General features: G+C 35.3%; 1 protein-coding gene across 1 annotated transcript in view; it reads left to right on the top strand.

Annotated features, from left to right (window-relative positions):
• CTNNA3 (catenin alpha 3) overlaps positions 1-20,934 on the top strand; it is a 1,581,444-nt gene that overhangs the window by 116,688 nt on the left and 1,443,822 nt on the right. The window contains exon 5 of the mRNA XM_065894569.1: positions 8,645-8,764. Within this exon, the coding sequence (XP_065750641.1) occupies positions 8,645-8,764 (120 nt within the window). The remainder of the gene's footprint in view (positions 1-8,644; positions 8,765-20,934) is intronic.

The following is a 20,934-nucleotide window of genomic DNA, read 5'->3' on the forward strand; positions in this document are numbered from 1 at the left end:
TCTGGTGAATGTAGTGGCAGTCCTGCACCTGGTCCTTCTTGTGGTGTTTCTAAAAGAGCCCTGTGCAAAGATCCACCTTGTCGACTATCAGGTAAAATAAAAGAACATATTCTAGAGGAAATAATAACCACAAGGCTAAAAAGACAAGTGCAGCCAGAAAGTGTAGAGTCTGCTCTTCCAGGGTAAAGCACAGTGAAACACGGTATGTTTGTAATAGATGTTCTATTCCCCTGCACAGAGGTGCCTGCTATACTGCCTATCACACTCTAATGAAATATTAGAATGCTTTAGCAAGACATGTACAAAGCTTCAAAGAAATACAGTAAGTGCAAAATAAGTTGTTGATATTTACTCAAACATGGGTGTTTCAGTATTCACTTACATAACAAATTGCCAGCCAGAGGCATTCGTTTCTGCAAGAATCCCCCAGTCAATAGTGTGTTAAAAAGAAGAAAGATCTCAAGCAAGAACTTAACTTTATACCTCAAAGAGCTAAAAAAGAAGAACTAAGCTCAGTTAGAAGAACGAAGAAGAAAGGAAACCACAAACATTAGAGCAGAAATAAATGAAATAGAAATTAGGAAAATGAGAAAAAAACCCAACAGAACCAAGAGTTGGTTTTTTAAAAAGAAACAAAATAGACAAACCTTAGCTAGACTAAGAACAGAAGAGAGAAGACTCAAATAAAATCAGAAATGAAAGATGGGACATTACAACTGAGGCCACAGAAATAAAGAATGATCATAAAAACTGCTATGGGGCTTCCCTGGTGGCACAGTGGTTGAGAGTCCGCCTGCCGGTTCAGGGGACACGGGTTCGTGCCCCGGTCCGGGAAGATCCCACATGCCGCAGAGCGGCTAGGCCCGTGAGCCATGGCCGCTGAGCCTGTGCGTCCGGAGCCTGTGCTCTGCAACGGGAGAGGCCACAACAGTGAGAGGCCCGCGTACCACAAAACAAAACAAAACAAAACTACTATGAATAATTATACACCAATGAACAATACCTAGAAGAAATGTATAAATTCCTAGAAACATACAACTTACCACCAAGACTAAATCATGAAGGAATAGAAAGTCTGAACAGACCTATAACAAGAAGGGAGATTGAATAAATACTCAAAACCTCCTAACAAAGAAAAACCCAGGACCAGATGGCTTCACTAGTGAATTCTGCTGAACATTTAAAGAAGAATTAATGTCAGTGCTTCTCAAACTCTTCCAAACGACTGAAGCAGAGGGAACACTCTCAAACTCATTTTAGGAGGCCAGATAAGAATACTACAAGAAAAGAAATTACAGGCTAATATCCCTAATGAACATAGATGCAAAAATATTCAAAAAAATACTAACACACTGAATTCAGTAGCATATTAAAGGATGATACACTGTGACCGAGTGGGTTTTACCTGGTATACAAGAATGGTTTAACATATGAAAATCAATCAATGTGATACAGCACAATGAACAGAATAAAGGGTAAAAATCACATGATCATTTCAACAGATGCAGAAAAAAGTTTGAAAAAAATTCAACATCATTTTTTTTTACCATCTTTATTGGTGTATAATTGCTTTACAATGGTGTGTTAGTTTCTGCTTTATAACAAAGTGAATCAGTTATACATATACATATGTTCCCATATCTCTTCCCTCTTGTGTCTCCCTCCCTCCCACCCTCCCTATCCCACCCCTCCAGGCGGTCACAAAGCACCGAGCCGATATCCCTGTGCCATGCGGCTGCTTCCCACTAGCTATCTACCTTACGTTGAAAATTCTCAACAAACTAGTAATAGAAGGAAAGCACCTCAACATAATAAAGTCCATATATGACAAGCTCACAACTTACATCATACATAATGATGAAGAGCTGAAAACTTTTCCTCTAAGATCAGGAAAAAGACAAGGATGCCCACTCTCACCACTTTTATTCAACATTGTATTGGAAGTGCTAGTCGTAGCAACTAGGCAATAAAAAGAAATAAAAGGCATCCAGATTGGAAAGGAGGAAGAAAAACTGTCACTAGTTTCAGATAAGATATTATATACAAAAAAACCCCTTAAGACTCCACCAAAAAAACTGATAGAACTAATAAACAAATTCAGTAAAGTTGTAGGATATATAATCAGGATATAGAAATCAGTTGCATTTCTATACACTTATGATGAACTATCTGAAGAGGATATTAGGAAAACAATGCCATTTACAGTAGCACCAAAAAGAATAAAATACCTAGGAATAAATGTAACTAAGGAGGTGAAAGATTTGTAATACTGAAAACTATACAACATTGATGAAAGAAATTAAAGAAGACCCAAATGGAAAGACATCCCATGTTCATGGATTGATAGACTTAATATTGTTAAAATGTCAATACCCAAAGTGATCTACAGATTCAAAGCAATTCCTATTAAAATCCTAGTGACATTTTTACAACAGAAATTGAAAAACAACTCTACAATTCATATGGAACCACATAAAAACCACAAATAGTCAACTCAATTCTGAGAAAGAAGAACAAAGCTGGAGGCATCACACTACTCTATTTCAAAAATATTACAAAGCTGCAGTAAACAAAACAGTATGGTACTGGCCTAAAGAGAGACATGTAGATCAGTGGAACAGAATGGAGGGCCCAGAAGTAAATCCATGTGTATACAGTCACTGATCTTCAACAAGGGTGCCAAGAACACACAAATGGGGAATTAGTGGGCATAAAGTTTCAGTTAAACTATGTGAATAAACTAGATATCTCATATAGAACATTGTACCTATAGACAACAACAATGTATTTTATACTTAAAAATTTAAGGAGCATGTATCTCATGTTAAGTATTCTGCCATAATAAAATAGAATTAATTAAATAAATAAAAATAAGTTTTGTAGTAATAGTGAAGAAAAAAATCTAAATAAGTGTATCTATTTCCCTCAAAAATCCCTTGCTCAAAGATGCTCAATAAATAATTATTGAATTACTCTTTTGTTCAGTCCTCATTCACTACTGAATGGAACTTTAAAATTTATAAAGCAGTAATCTGTAAAGCTAGATGATTTGCTTTTCTAGGGCAAGAGCTATTTCTCTTTTGTTTTCCTCCATTTCTTTCATGGCTGGCACGTTGCCAGGCCCATGTTAAAGATTTGTAGAATGAATGTGTTTCATTTTTCCTCAGCTGATTTCACAACAATCTTATAAAGCAGGCAGGCAAGGACAATTTCTCCCATTTTACAGGTAACACAATCAAGAATTGGAGTAGTAGTGACTTGTCCAAAGTTATGAAATTATTAAACGGCATAACAAGGACTTGAACCCAGACTTCAAGGCCAGTGTACTTTCAACTCCACAGGACTACTTCTAGTTTAGATTTCAAGCCCAATTTTGTTCTATGTTCTTAATTTAACTTTGGTTATCATTCCTTACAGTAAAAAATCATTTGAGATATATGTGTCCTTTAATTTTCAGCGTTAGCTGTAAACTTCCTTTTCATAAGTGATATTATCATTTGGTAAGTTCATTTGGAAAATATGTATGAAAGTCAATGTATTGAGTTCAGAAAATGAAATAATTTTTTTTCTCAATATTACTTCATTTTGGTTGCTCTGTATTTGCCATATTTAAGTAGGGTGGATTAGCCATTTCTTATGCTTAAAACAATTTCTTTTTACTCTAAACATTAATATTTATAGAGCATTAATATTTAGTCTTTGCTCATTACTTCCGTCTGCTTTAGTTTCCAGAATCTTTTGGCACTATTTCACTCTGACATTTTAGGGACACTAAGATCACACTTGGTGATTCAGTGCTTTCAATCAGGTACTTATAGGATACTCTTTTGTATATATAATGCTGTGAGTATGGAATTTTTTTTATGTTATATGTAACATCTAGTACCTTGTACAAATGCATAAAATATTAAATAAGGAAAAATGACAACTGTTGAGCTGGCTATTCTTTTGGAGCAATGATACTCAATCTTCTTTCATTATGGGAATTAGTAGGCTGCTGGAGCTGTGGAATTATTTGATTGTATTGATCTGACTACAAGAGGAAGCCAGGGCATTGGCGGTGAGTGCCAGGGAAACTTTACTTGCCAGAGCCCTGGCTGCATTTTTTCCTGCTGCTTCAGCTGGTTTCTTCTTGTCCTCTTTCTCAAATTACTCCATGAATCTACATAATTTTCATGAACTCATTGAATGTGTAGTTTGTATAGAACATTGGCTTAGATTTATTTCAAAACATGTTGTCAGGAAAAGGAGGAAAATGTACTTGGGAAGAGGGAATGCTGAGTCAAACTAGATATTTCCTTTTCTGCCTTACTCATGCTTCTCTTTTCTGCAAAGCAGATTTTCAGTTATTTTAATGGGAGATGAGCAGTCATGGTCTCTGTTGTATTATTTTGTGGATTACTATTATTACTATTTTGGGGACTTCCTTGGTGGTGCAGTGGTTAAGAAACCGCCTGCCAATGCAGGGGACACGGGTTCGAGCCCTAGTCTGGGAAGATCCCACATGTCATGAAGCAACTAAGCCCGTGTGCCACAACTACTGAGCCTGTGCTCTAGAGCCTGCGAGCCACAGCTACTGAGCCTGCGTGCCACAACTACTGAAGCCCCCGTGCTCCGCAACAAGAGAAGCCACCGCAATGAGAAGCCCGTGCACCGCAACGAAGAGTAGCCCCCACTCACCGCAACTAGAGAAAGCCCGAGTGCAGCAACAAAGACCCAATGCAGCCAAAAACAAACAAACAAAAAAACTCTGGGTGTGTTTACATTGCTTACTTTTATGGTATACAAGACTTACTGTTTGGGCTTAGAGATACTGTTTGCATCTTCTTATTCTCGTCTGTTGTGTGTGAAATTTGGTAAGGTAGTCAAATAGGACAGAATTTGGATTTCTTTCTCAGTACAGAGACCATTTTAATATTAAGTTTTGACATTTGTAGAACATACCCAGGTTTGTTTTGGATTCAAATTTATTCATTGGGCTTTTTTTTTAAAGTTTGAATTTGGTTTGCAAGGAGTTAAAAATATTAACACAGGATAAACTCAATGTTTAACAAATTATTTTGGGGTTTTGGTTCATTTAAAATTCCCACTAAAAACTTTGAACAGGTAAAATCCAGAAATATTAAAATCTCTTAGATTGTGCTTCCTTTCCCAGCTTCAACTGACAGGTCATTTATTTTGAGAAACAGTCAATATAATGAGACTACAGTGCACTAAACTAATGTAGAAAATCTCAAGAGGTCTGTTTCAATTATCAAGCACAGTGGCCTATTGGAACAAAAAATTTTCAAATCAAGGCAACATTAAATCTCTTTAAGTAAAATATAAATCTCACCTTAACCTTTGTCTTATTTTTGTCTTCTGTACTTCAGCTGCACCTGCAAGGTAAAATTATTGCTTTTACTCTATAGCATCTTTAAGTGTATATGTGAGCAGATGGGAATGGGATGTGTTTGATAGGGATCTAGCTTAAAGTTATATTATAGATTTTGTATTACCTCTCCTTGACAATTATTTGTTGTTTTAAGTGAAAAAATGTACTTAAATGAATGAATCATCATAGTTTGAGTACTTGGAACTATTTAGTATCAATAAATGGAGGATGTAAGTCCTGATAATGAAAGTTCAAGCTTAAACCTCCACATTATGCAAACTCTGATGTTTAATGAAAACATCTTGTGGGGATGTATCATTATTGGATTTTCCCCCTTTTTTCTTTGGCCATGGAAATATTACCTGGAAATATTGGTTTTCATGTTTCTTATTTTGAAGCCTTGAAAATATGTTTACCCTAAAATTCCTATTTGGAGTTATATAAAATTCACAGAGATAAATGTGAAGAAGAAATAGTTAAGAAATAGAGCTTATATTTCTTAGGGAAGAGAAGATGCAGGGGATGATGAATGCTTTAGAATTAAATAGGTTGATTGGTAAAATAGCTTATGTTAATTTATATATAAAATTACTTAAATTGTTTAGAATCTCAGATCTGGTATTAGTTTGATTTGAACATAGTGCGAAGGGACCAAGAAGTGGGCAAGGCACGGAAATGATCATACAACATGATAAATAGTTTATATAAAGGTCATTAAAATTATGTTAAAAAAAAGTTGTTTACTATGCTACAAAAGGGGGGAAATGAACAGACTTTGGCTGTTTAAACTGATGGGTAGAACCAGTTCCCATTTAAGGCTCTGAAAACTCCTTTGAGGCCCACCTCAAATTCCCTCATGTCTTCCATATAACCTGAGTCTCTCTGTCAGTATCAATGTTTTTTTTTTTTTAATATTTCACCATGTTACTTTTTTTTTTTGGTCATGCCTCGCGTCATTAAGGATCTTAGTTCCCCGACCAGGGATCAAACCCATGCCCTCTGCATTGGAAGTGTGGCGTCTTAACCACTGGACGGCCAGGGAAGTCCCACCACATGTTACTTTTATCTCCTTTTTTGCACTCCTTTTACTACTTTGCCTTTTGTTAAAGTTAATGGTAGAGTAGAAAAAGCATAAACATTATAGTAAAAATCCAGTTCCATTTTGAAATGTATAGACATATCGAATCACTATGTTGTAAACCAGGAACTAACATGGTCAGTTATACTTCAAAAACAAACAACTAAACAACCAAAAAAAAAAAAAAACACGTAGAAAGAGGGATCAGATTTGTGATTACCAGAGGCGGGGTGCGGTGGGAGAGGGAATTGGACAAAGGTAGTCAAAAGGTACAAACTTCCAGTTATAAGGTAAATAAGTACTAGAAATCTGATGTACAACGTGATAAATATGTTTAACAATGTTGCATGTTATATTTGAAAGTTAAGAGTAAATTCAAAGTGTTCTCATCACAAGGAAATAATATTTTTTATATTTCTTTAAAAAGAAATATAAAATGCTTTCTTACAGAAGTATATGAGATGATGGATGTTCACTAAACTTATTGTGATAATCATTTTGTGATGTATGTAAATCAAGTCATCATGCTGCGCACCTTAGGTTATACAGTGCTATATGTCAATTATATCAATAAAACTGGAAGAAAAGGAACATTTGGCCTAATATAAGGTTTTGTGGTTCTCAGGAGAACCTGGACAAAGCCAGATTAGGAGAAAAGGCTGGGTGAAAGAAAAATTAATGAATGTATCTTTTTATGAATTAAAATTATGTATTATTGAAAAAAAATGGTTCAAGCTTTCTGAGTCTCAGTTTACTTGTAGAATGGGAAGACAAATAGGAACTCCAGTGGTTCTTGGAATTAACTTGGATTAACTTGGAAATTAACTTGGATTATAAATTAACTTGGATTAACTTGGAAAGGTTAAAGTACCTGGCACTGAGCAGGCACTCAGTAAATGTCAGTATCTTTCCCATTTCTGAGTTTCATGTCTAATTTCCCTGGTAGTCTATAAGTTACTTTAGGGCCGGAAGTATGTTTTATAGTCATAGTGCCTTGTACATAGTAGGCTCTAAAAGATTGTTTGTTGAATTTAATTTATTGTCCTGCTGTGAAAGTTTAGCACTATTATTTCCTGTTTCTTTTTCCTCTGTCACCTTGGATTGAGATAAACATGTTGCTTTCATGAAATTGAGGATTTAATTCAGTAGAATGCCATTATAATATGACTTATTCCATGGAGTTTGAAATAGTAAGGGTCAAATCATTTCCCTGGAAACTTAATTATATTCTATAAAATCTTATTAGCCTGTCTCGTAGCATCATAGTCACAGTGGAATTCTGCTGTGTTTAAGATGGTGAAGTCTCTGTCTGTAGAATTCTATCTAATGGCACACATTGAGAATATGGGAAATAAATGACATAAAGAAAGAGCAGATGCAAATGTCTTGCAAATATTACTTGACATTTTCAATCACTAATCCTCTAAAGTATGTTCTAGTTTACTAAAATAAACCAATTTCTTGTGAGCTCCTTTTGCTTAATTATTAGTAGCAGAACAGTATTCTGTGATACACTGCAATTTGTCTTCTTTGTGTTTATCTAGTATCTGACTTAAAAATGAATGGGGCATTCTGATTCAGCAGAACTGATTTCATTAACTCATGTCCGTTATAGAGCAGAAATGAATAAATGTTACCTGAACATGCTACATATGCTTCGATCATCAAGACATTTGTTCTCCTTTCTTCTCAAAATATAAGATCTGAGAGATCTTCCTGGCTGAAGTTTGCTGGGTGCCTATTCTGCATAAATGTTTCTATAGAGGCAAGTGGCTACCTTTACATAAATGTGTTTCCATGATTGGGATGTGAGACCTCTTTTTAATACTTTCTCATTATGATTTGAAATTATACATTCATTGCAATTTTTTTCTTTAGGAGTGGTAGCAGTTTATCCTAAGACATGAAGAGTTAAAGAAAAAAATTTTTTAATGCAGTATGTTCTTTTGTTAGAATGAGGACTAAACAGGCTTCTCATTCATGCAACAATGTTGCTTGTACTTAGCACATAGTTTCTAATTCTGTATAATTGTGCCTATTTAATTCAAAGGCAATTAGCTAGCCTCTGTTACCTCTGTATTATGAATGGGAGAAACTGAGGCTCAGTATTGACTATTTGTCTGTGTTACTGGTTAGGAATTTGAGAAAAATATGCTGCTATCCTAATGATTTACTTTTGTTTTCGATTTCAGTTTCAGAGGACATTTGAGTCTCTTAAAAATGTTTCCAACAAATCTGACCTCCAGAAAACCTACCAGAAGCTTGGGAAGGAGCTGGAAAATCTGGACTATTTAGCCTTCAAACGTCAGCAGGTAGGATTTAGAGCTCTCCTTGGTGGACGATACGAACACTTTAGTCTTCTCGCCTTCCTGCCTGTCAGAGGCTCAGGTGGGTCTGGGGAGACTTATCTTCTAATATTTAGGGCAGAAATAAGTGGTGCTGTGTGGTGCCGACCTGCCGTGTTCACACGGCTTCCTGCAGCATTCAACGTTGTCCTTGCTTTTATATGTGCACTTTGGGGGTTTCCACGAGTGTCCTTATACCTCTTTTAAAGAAAACTCCTGCTGGTTTGTGAAGGTTCAACTACCCTTTGACTAAGGATGCCTTAGTGGCATAAAGGGAACCTCTATGTAGCTTGAACAGGTGGCTTTTATATTTGACAAGGGGATACGTGAGGAGAAAAACCACCTCAAGACCAAGAAAAGGATGTGGATGTACATACAAGCTTAAAGAAAGGAGTCATAAATATGCCAAATAGTTTTTTTTTTTTAGTTTAGCTTTAGTTTTCTTGTTTGATCTCTGAAGATTAGTAAAAATTTGCTAAATGTGTAAGGTTAAAGGGAAATATGCTTTCCAAGTGCACGTCTTTTAGCCTCTTTATAGACCACAAGATAAATCCAGAGCCAAAATAGACTTTTATAGGGTTGCTTTTAGAGTTCATATTTTATAATATTAATAATCATTAAGTTCTGTGTGTTTGCAAGATACTGCCATAGTAGGTAGCTACTTTTCCCAAACTGGATCTTTTCTAGTTTCTTCATATCCACTAGGTGTCAGGATCATCAAGCTTTTACTGGGGCTGAATGTTTATTCCGATCAGAACAACCAGTTAGATGTTTAAATTAGGTTGCATGAAATTCGGGAATGTGCTCAATGATGGATAGCATCTAGAAAAATGACTAAGTGGCTGACTCCCATGGCCAGCCACCGAGTCCATTACTTAAGACTGTTTTCTGTTAGTGTGGCAAAGGGTGTAACTCTCTTGACGTTGCCTAATTTACAAATTTTGGATCTTTTGGAAGGGGGATTTCAAAGCAGTACTTCCTTTATTTAGTTAAACCTCATGAAGTCAACATGGTGTGGTCTAGAAATAGTGACTTGAAAAGAGAATTGTGTTCTAGGCTTGGCTTTATAATAGACATTACGTGGGCATTTAACCTTCTCATGATCTTATTTTCCTAGGAGTTATATTTGTTTTGTAGAGTGTTCTGGGGAAAATGCAATATCTTTGCACGTACTTTAATTTATATGAAAAAAGACACAATATCCATTTGTTTTATTTATTGATTTTATATTAGTGAAGGCCTAGGAATTAGCACATGTAACAGAAGCAATCACGGTTACTGAGAGCTACTACAGTAAGCTCCCAAATGATGCTGCTTAAAATTCACACTGTGAGTCACTGCTCTGGCCTATGTAGTTTTTAGTACAGTTTTGTTTCCAAGAGCCATATTTATACCACTGGGGGGTATTTGAGTTGGCAGGCAGTAGTCAGTGTGCTCTTCTCTTATCCTTTCTCATTAGCACATTTTCAGTGATTAGATTCTTACATTAGCTAATTGGGAATTTGGAAAAATGTGAATGCTTCAAGGGCAAAAGGGCATAACTCTGGGAGAATGGCATTGACGACAGACAGGTAAATTGCATGTGTATGTGAGAGAAAGATGGGCATGTCGTTATTTATATATGTATACATATGTTTATGCGTATATAAATCTTATATTCTATTTATTAAATGACAACTGTCTGCCACATAGTGTGATTAGAACATTTATGGATTAGATCATTAAATAATTGTGACGATATAATAAGGTTGATTTTATGAGCACCATTTTACAGATGAGGAAACTGTTAAGAGAGTTAAGTAACTTGCCTAAAGTCACTAGGCAAGTAAACCTGAGCTTCAAATAGGTATCAGTGACTCCAAACCTGGGCTTTCTCCAATATCCCTGCAGGGAGCCAGGCTGGGGGGATAGTAAAGTGAGGAGTTCTAGGCATGCAGTATGAAGACAATTTTAGGATAGGACAGACATGGGGCTTAAAGAGACATTTGAAAATGGGCATCTGATGAGAGGCAGAGCCAGGGGCAGCTCTCTCCTCCTCTCTTTCTCTCATGCAAATTGTTCAGTATAGACAAAAACACAAAAGAATTTTTGAAAGAATATCTTCAGACAGCTAAGAAAATGTATAAAACTTTATGTTTACAATCTTTGACTGTTATGTCTAGGAACCCTAGTTCTAGTGAAATTTATTCACACAAGGCAATTTTTTTAAACTCAAAAGGACAAATTCTTGTGAAACAGACTTACCTGCATACATAGAATACTGTCAACCCTTTGTTTTACTTGATTCTGCTTTTCCCTATATCTAGTGATCATTTTTTCTACATGGAAAAGATGGAAGGGGAATTAGAGTGAAATGGTCAGAAAAAGGATGGTAGAGTAGAAAGAAAGTCAGGGACCAAAGAGCGGTAAAAAAGAGGGAAAGGGACTTATAGGGATAAGATAAGAGGGATAAAGTGAGGGAAATTAAGCTATATTTGGTTTTATACTACATGCATTTAGTAAGTTAAAGCGTTTATTTTTGAAGGATTAAAAATTCTCAAAATAGAGAAAGGGAAAAAAAGAGATAATTACAAGAAGACATAGTGAATGAGGGAGGTGGCAGAGAAGAGAAAGACAAACTTTGTTTCCCATTAGCTTCCAAATGTAGCAAAGCTTCCTAGAAATTTGTAATATTAACCAAGTTCTTCTGTACCAAAGCCACAGAGGAATTGTTGTGTTTCCTGGATGGGCAGGGTTTAAAGAGTCAGAACATTACATTTTCTCTGACTTGGTGGGATTTGTCTTTTATATCCTATCCTACCCTCTGTAAAGTCCCCCAAACCTATAAACACACATTAGTAAGTTTCCCCTACCTGAAAAGATTTAGGTCTCTGTAAAATTGCCATTCAGCAAGAAAGCTTCTGCCTTATAAGGCAGGATGCTTTGTACCAGAGAATTAGTCATGCTTTGTTCCCTGGTCCAACCATATTTATCATTTCTCTTTGTGACAGAACATAAGCTCTGTAAGGACAGGGCCTTGTCTGTCACCTTCAATGCTGTATGCTCTGCAGTGCTCACAGCAGTATCTGACCCATGGCTAATACTCAATATATACTTGTTGGTGCTGTTATTGCTATGAACAAGGAAGCATGCCAAAAGTTTTAGCCTCAGATTATAGGCAATTAATTGATGTGTTTAACTGTACTTTTAAAATATAATTTAAAAAAGTATTTTAGTTATTGATTTTTGGCTGCGTTGGGTCTTTGTTGCCGTGAGTGGGCTTTCTCTAGTTGCGGCGAGCGGGGGCTACTCTTCATTGTGGTGCGCGGGCTTCTCATTGCTGTGGCTTCTCTTGTTGAGGAGCATGGGCTGTAGGCACATGGGCTTCAGTAGTTGCGGCTCGTGGGCTCTAGAGCGCAGGCTCAGTAGTTGTGGCGCACGGGCTTAGTTGCTCCGCGGCATGTGGGATCTTCCCAGACCAGGGCTTGAACCTGTGTCTCCTGCATTGACAGGGGGATTCTTAACCACTGCGCCACTAGGGAAGCCCTACTGCACTTTTAAAATTCAGAAGGATATTAACCCTGAGGCTTCCTGGATGCCAAACATTGACAGATTGCTCCTTGCCTTATGTATTATTTAGGTTTTCTCCTAACATATTTCATTTTACATCTATTTCTTTAAACAAACACAAAACATCAATATTACCTTAGCTATGAATTAGGGATGCCCAATAAACTGACTGTAATTATTTTCTTGGACTCTTTCATTAGATTTTATTTTCTGTCCCTTTCTATGACATTTTAAACATCATTTTGAGAGATTTCTTTCCCTAGGCCACATATATCCCTGGAATACTTTGCTCTATTCTTTTACTTTTTTTAAGGGTTGGTGGTGCCTAGCCTCCCCTCTCCTCTCCTCCCCTCCCCTCCCCTCCCCTCCCCTCCTTTTCCCTTCCCTTTCCTTCCCTTCCCTTTTTCTGCTCCTGCTTCTTTCCTGTTTGTTTGTCTTTTAAAGACTGAGTGCTTACACTTCAACTATTCCTTGGGCTATATTTTAGGTTGGGGTACAAGCGTTTCTCCATTTTCCTAATGTCAAAAAGACTAATGTTAAAAATAGCTTTGGTTGGAAAAGGTGAGAGAAGGCTGTGATAGATGAGGTGGTGGGATTCTCAGGATGAAGCCATCTGAAGTAAATGGATGACAGAGCCATATTACCAAGAATCTGGAGACTTTTTCAGTTTTTACTACATCTGAAAATGCAGTCTTAGAGTTTATTTGTTTAGACTGTTTGGTTTTTGTCCTCCAGGTTGATGATACATAGGAATGGTAATAGCAAGCTGCAGCTATTATATAGAGCCCAGGTTTATGTATTAATTTGAGAGTCTATAAATCAAGAGATTTCCTTGGAGCTTTATTTTTCTGGAATAAAATAAAATAAAGTTTGATATTCTAGACTCTAATTTTATTCCTTTCTTCTATTCTTATAATGCTATTATAAGTATTAAGAAGTGTAAAAAGTAATAGCATTATAAGACACAGCCTGTTTTCAGAAACTTTTGAAGTCCTTTGGTATGAATTAAATTTGACATTATTGAGTTGAACATTATGTAGACTGAAGCACATTTACACACTGATGTGAAAATATGTAAAATTAAAATATCATACCTCAGATATACATCCATGTTTCAATGTGTCACAATCCCTGATCTCCCTCTTGTCTCCCTGATCATGGCGTGCTATTCTTGCCTTCTGAACTTTTCACAAGGTTCATAAACTTGATATTTAGGCTATCTAGCCCTTTTCTATTTACCTATTTAACTACTAATCTTTCTTTAAAGCTAAACTGAAGTCTAGCCTCCCTCATGATACTTTATCCTATGGCTTCCAATCAGTATGTAAGCTCTTCCTTCTTTGCCATTCTTAGCTTTTATCCATGTCATACAATTTAGAATCTGACTGATTACACACTTATTGAATATCCACGTAGTGCAGGTTAGAGTGTGGGCTTTGCAGTCAATCAAATCTTGTTAGATTATTTGTACTGCTTTAGGCACTGCAGCTTTTTGTTTTAAAATGTTTGGAAAATAATACCTAACTTATAACCTGTTTTGAGAAAACAATATATAAAGTGTAAGGTGCGTATATGCTTTAAATCCTTTAAAATACATAAAGGAATCAGTATATAAAGGACTTACCATAGTGCCGGCATGTGGTTAGTATAAGCTGTAGTTATTATAATGTTGTTTTTGTATTATTCTCATCTCTCTTCATCCTAGATGGTTGGTAAGTTCCATAAGAATACGCTGTCTGTTTTGTATACTTTTGTACTTCACGTAGGGTCCAGCACTGTTATGAACATAGAGGGTAGGATTATTTTGGACATTTGTAACATATGGTTAGTGAGCTCTGTCATAAAAAATGTTGATACCTTTTGAGAAGGGAGTTGCAGTATTTGGTTCTAATGTGTTTTTGAGGTAGTGTCTCTTGATGGGCAGTGGAATTAAGGTCCTGAGTACTTTGCTGTGGCAAACTATAACATAAGGTAGGGTGTTAGACCCAATGTTCTGGCTAAACCCCAACTCATGTAATAATTACATCATGTGTGCCTAAACTTCCTTTGTGGTTCCAGGTGATATCATTCAGCATAATATTGTCCTCTCTTTAGTGATGATGTTCAGGAGTGAACACTGCCTTTTTCTTTTTCTGAGCTGAGTTAACCCCTTAAGACAGCTCCAAAACCTGAAGGGCATACAATACCTTACAGAATAGGAATTGAATTTAAAATGACCCCTTATCAATGAAGAAAAATAGAAATAAATCAGATGAATTTTATTTAGTAAGAATGACTACAGGTTAACACCTTGCATTGAGAAATAAAATTCTAGGTGGATAATGACTGACCACATGGAAAAGAATCCTAAGCTTCCTCGGAAACACAAGAACTCTGAGGGACACAATACAGCAATGTAGGACTCCTGTGATATCAACGCTTAGCAAAACAAAATGGATGATTGTTAGGCTTTGCAGTTTTTGTGCTATACATAGAGTAGAGAAGTTGATGATTTCAAGTAATAGCCTTTAACCACGTAAAGACTTATAGCAAGACTTTGTAACATTTTTTATAAAAATGTTATGGATCATCTAGGATAAAGGGATATACAGTGATATTGCACTGGGAGTTGTTTACCTGTAAGGACAGTGTAAGGGAGAACTAACTTCCCATTTACGTTAACAATAAACTAGAAGTTGTAAGTATATTATACTTAAGACCTTTAAAAATAAAGTACATATGCATCTGGGATTATTTAGCTGCAGTCTAAAGAAGAGTATAATTGGGAGCTGAATGAGTGTTATGGTAAGGTGCTAAACTTCTAGAATGATAGTTCTATAAGAATAGATTCACTTCAGTGGCCTTTGTTAGAGGAAATATGTTAATGGCTCAATTGGGAGAAGAGCCTTCCCTTCCTTATTCTGTAATTAATCCAACTCTGTTGAAAGAGTTCTGATTGAGTTATTCCTTTTAAGAGTAAGTAAACCAAAGACTGCTGCATTAAAATATTCATGTCTATCTTAGACGGTATTCTGTTTCTTATTTGCCCAGTCAAGTAAAATGATTATTTATGCCATTTATAAAACTGTTTCTGAAGATCCCAAAGCATTTCAGACATTGTTTAAAAATTACACAGATTTAAAAAATGCTGGATTATAATACAGTGTGCTACAATAAGTTTCAAGCCAACCCAAATGTGCTTTATTCTGTCCACTGCATGTGCAATTCCATTTTTATTCAACTGCATACAATTGTTTGTCTCGCAGGAAAAAGAAAGAGATGGCATTACATTTATTCTTCAGTTTTCTGATACAGACAGAGAGAAGAAGGTTGGATACATCATTCAAGGTCATTCCGAGTCAGTAGCAGATTCAGAATTAATATCCACATTTCCTAATTTCTAGCTTATTGCAATAGCCATTCAGCCATTTTTACTCCTTCATAAACTACAGATCTTTATAGGGTGATTTCTTTTTCTATAGTTATATTCCGAAGTTAAAAAACCTTATGGATTTTTATATAAGAACCTCATCCTTTATTTAAAAACAAATAATCAAAATGATGCATATTATATACTTGTTCTCCTTCTAAAGTTTGATTTCCACATTGGATATAGTTAATAGTCATGACAAGTAAGTGTATTCTATTAAATTAGTAAAGTAAAAACATTGCAGAGAAATCTTTTAAGTTCTAAGGTTTGTTACTTTATTTCCATCTGTTGTCTCAAGGGTTTTGTTTATTGGTGGCAATTAGGTAGAAAGCTGTTGAATCAAGCACATACCAGCTGATTTTCATGCACCAGAAAAGATTTATTAATTTTTTTATAAGGTTGTTTGCTATATGATAGTTTATCTTATGGAGAGCTTATAGCTACTTTGTAGTGGGGTATGCTCATTGAAATAGTTAATTCTTTGTCATGGCTTGTTTTCAAAACTTACAATGCTGATAGGAATTTTAGAAGTGGTAAAAAACTTTAGTGTTTGCATCAATGTGGCAGTTATTTGTGCATGTCTTATATTGACATACGAGTTCATAAGATTGTCATTAAAAGTTGGTATTGATGAGAAATTAAAGTTCTAAAAGAGTTAACCCTGAAAATGATATCTTCGCTAGTCTGTTTTATAGCTTGAAAATGACCTTTGTGTACAAATCAGATAACTTTTTACCACTAGGATTATGACCTCTGGTGGTTTAAGATGAAAACTAAAGAAGATATAGAAGAATCCGTGAACCTTAAACTAAGGAGCCTTTAGAATTCATCTAACTCAACTGTTTTAGATGTGAAGAAAAATGAGACCCAAGGAGATTAGCTGTCTTCTGTTAAGCTATACACTTTGCTAGTGGTAGAGCTGGGATGATAACAGGAGGTGATATTTTCTTTGGTTCTTTTCTGAGTCGTTTAGCATAAGTCAGCCAGTTGTATACTGATTCTTTGGTATCTCTGTTTTGTATTCTGAATGTAACTATAGATGCTTATAACATCCATATATATGTATAAGCTGTATTAGACACTGAGAGATGACTATAAATGGAGATCATTCAGTAGTGCCATTTTTTAAAATGAAAAGACAATGCAATAATATTACAACATTTTAGAAGAGGTAGAAATTATATGCATCACCTGGTTGAACCACTTCAATACATGGATACACAAATAATACAGAAAACATCATTATGTTCTTTTCTATTGTATAGGAATTTTCGTTTCTTCGGCAATTTCTAGATCCTGTGCCCTCTAAACCAGTGCTTCCTAAACTTTAATATGCATACAAGTAACAAGGGGCATTTTGTTAAAATACAAATTTTGATTCAATAAATTTGAATTGAGACTGGAGAGTCAAACAAGTTCCTCAATGATGCTGATGTTGATGGTCCATGGATCATACTTCAAATATCAAAGGAGTTTTAATAATAAATTGCAGGAGAGCATTATTTCCAGTTGTGTCTCGAGAGCCTAATATAGTCCCTGGAACATAGTAAGTACTTAATAAATATTTTGGATTTGATTTATGATCCAGTAGTAAGGTTTGTGTCTATGTTTGGACATAGAAGATATTGCTAGCCTACAATAATATCCTTTATCACAAATTTTATATTGTTTATTTTGATGTTTCACTGTCATGTGAAAAGACATGTTATGTACGTACGTATTGTGTTTTTATAGATTACATATTTCAGTAGTTGTAGAAGTTGTCCTTTGTATATTTTTGCTACAAGTGAAAGACTGAATATGAGAGCAACTGAGTCTAAGGTACTGGAGGCTGAAGAAGAGTGAGAATGTATCAATAGTATTTTAACACTGCAGTGTTCATTGTGACTTGGCCAAACTGACCATGGGACCAGCTGGTATTGACTCAGCAGCATTTGTTCCAGAAAAGCAAGCTTGGTCACATACTTACTATACAACTGATGAAAATTAAAGTCTCAAACACATTCTTATTAAATTTGTGTATCCAAGTTGTGTGTCTCTACCTGTGTGTACAATCAGAAAGCATCACAATGATTGTTACTGTGTCCTTGTCAGGCGAAAAGATTACTGCTACGGCTACAGCTCTCCATGTTAATAGTAGTGCTGGGAACATGCCTAGAGCGCTACTGGCTAAAATTCAAAGGAAGTGTTGATGCTGCTTAGATGAGGCCAACAGTTCTGCTGACAGCAGAGATTTAAACATGAACCCACCAATCATGTAGCCTTTTGTAGATGTTAAGCTGTTTGTTTGTAAGGGGTTGATTGCCTGCGGCTAGTTTAATATGTAATGAGAAATTCAGTTTTTCCTTTATTTTTTAAAAGCGTACTCAATTTTTGCTCTCTAAAATACCATATTTGGATAGTTTCAAGTTGCTATTTAGGAGGAAGCTAGTCAGCTTTTATATTATTTCTCATGCTCCAAATGTGACAGCAGTAGAAGCACATGCTGAAATACATCTAGGTGAGGGGAAGTATCACCAGAAGACGGGGCAGCATTGCTGGCTTGCTCCACATTTTGCTCAGTGATTTAAAAGGCTATGTACCTATATAGGTTTTCTTCCATGCACTCTGGTTTCAAATGACAAAAAAAAAATTAACCTAGTTAATATTCTTCAAAGTCATATTATATTTTAGATGGGATATCTTTGAATTTTTGCAATGTAAATAGCTTTTCTTCTATGGGCAGCTGACGCTTATATTCATTGATCAAGTTAACCATATTTTGCTTATTAATATTTTTAGTATCACCTAGGGGATTTTAGCAAGGTGCCACAATCAACCTATAATTTACATTGTATTCTTCCCTTAACTGTATTTTTATGAATCTAATTTTTTCTCTATGGTAGCGTACAGCATTAATACATGCTAATATTCTCTGTATAAATGCTGCTTTTATTATTATAGCATTTGGTTGCGCCATAGCTAAGTATTTATCATCTACTCTATTATAAAATCTTTGTTCCAAAGGAGCTGTATGAGCCTATTAGATATATACACAATTACGTAGGTAATGATCTGTGGCTGCATCCATACAGCATCAACAGCTGACCTGGGTTGGTTTTCCAAGTATGATGCTGGTTGATAGATTAGAGTATTAAACTGTTTTCATTATTTTGAGGACTTTTTTTGTGCTCTGAATTTAACTTACGTATTTTGTTGTAACCTTACTTTTTGCTTAGTGAAGAAATTATAGTATTTCCTCATTATGATTTAGATATTGGTGTTTATCTCTATTGTGCTAAGCTCTCCGCCCAAACACTGGGAGTTACTGAAGCCTCTCTTGGTACTTTCATTGGTGCAGAATGAATGGTCTACCAAATGTTTCATTGCAGATAGTTATACATTTATGTCTTCATCTTAAATTTATATTTGTAAAATTAAAGTTAATTGAGTTTAAGTCGTTTCCCCGGCTTCAATGTTAGAGTCATTAAGAATAGTTAGGATACTTTTGACAATTTTGATAATCATCATCTGTGAATTTAGAGAAATGAAATGTGATAAATTACTTTGGAAAATCTCCAAGCTTAGGGGCTTTTTTGTCAGTTTTTGAGTCTAAGTTCAAAGCTCAGTTTTTCAGGATTAAGGCACCACTTCTCACTTTGGATCAGAGCAGCAAGTCCTGGGGGTGTGATACTGTATCATGGGAATAAAGAAAATTTTTGGCAAGCAGCACTGTGCATTTATTCAGAAAAAGTGGATAGAAGCTTTTAGCTTGCCTCTTGCTCACTCTAATAAAAACATGTCTGTATTATATAGTAAGAGTAGACACACTTAAGTTCAAAATGACAACTGGGAAATGATGTTTACTTTACTTAGGACATGGGAAACATTAAATCTAAAGACCAAGCTGAAGTAAATGAACTAAGTATACCTGCACTTTGTTTTGAACTTAGAAGAAATTATCTTTTGGAATATCTTTGAAATCTATCAGGAAACATTTTTTCTTGAAAACAGGGAGTACGTGACTCCTGGCTTAAGATACTTAAGGTATTTGACCTTTTTTTAATGCTAAAATAATGGGCTAGAATTGGATCCCTGAAAGAGAAAATAAAAGTATACCAGCAGTAGGGTGTTTATGAAGGGAAGGAAGCAAATTAGATTCTGTATTAAGTAATGTATGATAAGTTAGCACTTGTGAACATGTGGTGCTCATGAGAGACTTGTATCAAAGGCTGTACATTTTCTTGTGCTCCAAACATCTGGTTCTGCAGATATAGAGAATATCTTGATAAATTTGTTACTCTGTAGTTTCAAGAGGGTTTGGAATGGTTTATTTCTTACCCTTGATGTAAGAACCATTGGTGCACATTGCTGCTATAGAAAATTAGTAAGTTCTTAATGTCACTAGGATATAAATATGAAAAAAATTGAAGATGAGAATTTTCCAGAATGTTTGTATAAGTGGAATAGATGTTATCATTCTACATCTTTAAGGTATTTCTGCATCTGGTTCTGTATGAGACCTGAGGTCAATGAATACAATCTAAGATCTTAGAGTAGACTAAAAAAACTTTTGGTGATACTGAAGAGCATGGGTAATTGTGAGTATTTTTAGGATAGGTAGATGAGAGTGATAACATTATTTTTATGAAATTTGGCATTAAAACATTTATTTTGAAGACTAATAAATTGAAAAGAGCATTAACACTCTAGAATAATAAAAAATAGTTAAGATTGACATAATGCATGTTGAAGGTGAAATGATTAGTCTCTACGAGTCCTCTGAAAATAATGTGTGTATCAGAGGTATTATAGACACCAGGAATAATATATAGCTTATTATGAATAATGAAAATTATCATCCACATTTCTTATTTGCTACATCTGATTGTGAACTGTATTCCAAAATTGATGGAATTAGGACGGTGCTAAGAATTCATTTCATTGCATCATGTATAAGCAATTAAAATTTTTTTCATAACAGATAACCATGTTCTCAAAACAATAACTCATTTCATATCTAGCCACTTAAATGAATATTCTCCTTAACTCAACCATACTCTAAAAATCGGCTTTACAAAAGGTTCTCTTAGGCCAGGGCTGGAATAAACAACAGGAGGTAAGAACTTCCTGCTGAAAAGGAAACTCAAAATTATTATGCAGTGATTTGGGAAGCTTGGATTTTTTTTTTAAAAAGCAA

The sequence above is a fragment of the Phocoena phocoena genome, chromosome 16 (assembly GCF_963924675.1).
Source record: "Phocoena phocoena chromosome 16, mPhoPho1.1, whole genome shotgun sequence".
Classification (NCBI taxonomy): domain Eukaryota; kingdom Metazoa; phylum Chordata; class Mammalia; order Artiodactyla; family Phocoenidae; genus Phocoena; species Phocoena phocoena.